Source organism: Triticum aestivum, chromosome 2A (genome assembly GCF_018294505.1).
Source record: "Triticum aestivum cultivar Chinese Spring chromosome 2A, IWGSC CS RefSeq v2.1, whole genome shotgun sequence".
NCBI lineage: Eukaryota > Viridiplantae > Streptophyta > Magnoliopsida > Poales > Poaceae > Triticum > Triticum aestivum.
This window is the reverse complement of record NC_057797.1, coordinates 753884713-753886728: the sequence shown is the minus strand read 5'-3', so window position 1 is coordinate 753886728 and position 2016 is coordinate 753884713. Positions and strand designations below refer to the sequence as shown.

At 48.6% G+C, this 2016-nt stretch overlaps 1 protein-coding gene across 1 annotated transcript; it reads left to right on the top strand.

The window, feature by feature from the left end:
- The first annotated feature begins 321 nt into the window (after nucleotides 1-321).
- On the top strand, nucleotides 322-1702 carry LOC123190899 (bZIP transcription factor 27). Its single transcript, XM_044603624.1, has 2 exons — nucleotides 322-874; nucleotides 962-1702. Exons 1-2 carry the CDS (start codon nucleotides 407-409, stop codon nucleotides 1082-1084), a joined length of 591 nt encoding a protein of 196 aa, XP_044459559.1. The 5' UTR covers nucleotides 322-406; the 3' UTR covers nucleotides 1085-1702.
- The last annotated feature ends 314 nt before the right edge of the window (nucleotides 1703-2016 follow it).

Genomic DNA, 2016 nt, shown 5'->3' with positions numbered 1-2016 from the left:
GGCGAGCGTTTTGTCAAAATCGTCAAATATGAGTGAAACTTAGTCGGTAGAGAATAACATGTACATGTATGTTATTGAGAGAGAAAACACTATAGATGATGTCAGCGATCCCACACAGCAATAAAAATGCAATGGATGCATGCACGGGAAATCACATGCAAGGTAGAAAATCCTCTCTCCAACTTGCAAACCATGTTTACTTGTCTTGTCCACCTTTCTTGGTCGTAAACTTCACGTGCATGCCAATAATATAGCTAGTAGCGTGGCTATAAAGAGAGAGCACCATCTATATGTGGACCAAATAACTCTCTGCTTGCATTGCCTGCCTAGCTACATTTGACTTGCTTCCATTCCATCCACTCAACTCAAGCAAGATCTACTGTAAGTAGCTTGGATAAGATCATCGATGGAGGAGCTGTGGAAGGATATGTCGCTGTGCACCACCCCGCCCGCGCTACAGTCTCACCACCTCCACTCCCCGGCCGCCGCTCCCTACCGCGGCGCCGCCCACCCCCAGGACTACCTCGCCGGCGCCGTTCCGCAGCCTCCCCGCACGCCGCCGCCTCACACGGCGCTCACCCTGGAGTTCACCTGCCCCGGGGGGACCGGCGCTGCCAACTCGGCCACCAGCTCCGGCGACGACCCAGCCGGCTGTCACTTTGGCTTATCCGCGTCCGGAGGCGCCAGCAAGAGAGCCGCTGTGCAGCCAGTGGCGGGCGGCGACCGGCGGCAGCGCCGGATGATCAAGAACCGGGAGTCGGCGGCGCGGTCGCGAGCGCGGAAACAGGCCTGCACCAACGAGATGGAGCTGGAGCTGGCGCAGCTGCGCCGGGAGAACAGGATGCTAATCCAGCGCGAGCAGGACTTCATCAACGTACACACGGCTACTTCTCTCTTTGCCATTTACTCCGTAATTATTAGCTACCTGAAAATGTTACTCCGTTTGTATGTTGGCATGCAGGATCGTTTGGCGAAGGCGGCGCAGGCACCCGTCCCAGACTGCAGCAGCGGGAGCACTAGTAGTACGCTCCAGCAGAAGCAGCAGCGGCAGAAGCAGAGGTGCCGCTCCGCCCCTCCACCATGAATCATGATCACCGGCCGTCGACTGTAGCAGCAGCTTCATTGCACTTACAATGGATTGATTGTCCAAGCTAGCTAGCTAGCTAGATGAGATGACTTATTCAGCACTGGACTACTTGTTAACAAAGTACCACTATGTATGTATGTATGTATGTATGTATCGAATCATAGCCTTTCTTGCTTGCAAAAGTAATTAAGCAAGGATGTAGCTCGACGATGGATGGAAGGGAAGCTAGTTAACTAGAGTAGTATAGTATAATAGATTAATAAATGAGTCTCTTTCCTTAATATATATTGAGGCCAGAGATGAATGGATCAATTGAGCTAGGAGTACGTACGTGCGCAAATTAACGGCTTTTCCATCACAAGCCTACTTGAGCGGGCAGTGGCCTGGCCTGGCAAGAAATATACTCCTACGTACATGAATGACACATGCATGCATGAATGATGAATCTATGATAAAATGGATTCTCTTCAGGCTAGACATACCGTGGGCGCCTTGATTCGGTTTTGTTTCGTGCCAGGTACTACCAAGATCTTGAGATGGGGAACCAAGATTGTCAAAAAAAAAAGATGGGGAGCCAAGATTGCTGTACTAGCAGCAAGACGTGGACGCGGAATCCGATGGTGAACCTAGAGTGGGCACGTCCTGAACGCATAAGGCATATGCACCCTTTAAAAAAAATCACTTTAAGCATGTTTTAAAATGTCAAAAAAAATCAAAAGAAAATATCAAGTATACATGTTTGCAAATCTGTGTGCGTGGCACAAAGTTTTGTGAAAACGATATCATATTATTTTGTCTTTAAAAAGACAAATTTCAGTGTTTCTAAATAACGTTTCACGACGCAATTTTTTATCTTTTTGCACAGACCACAAAAAAAATTGTTTTGTCATGAAACTTTATGCATGCACATAGAACAAGGAGACGTACTT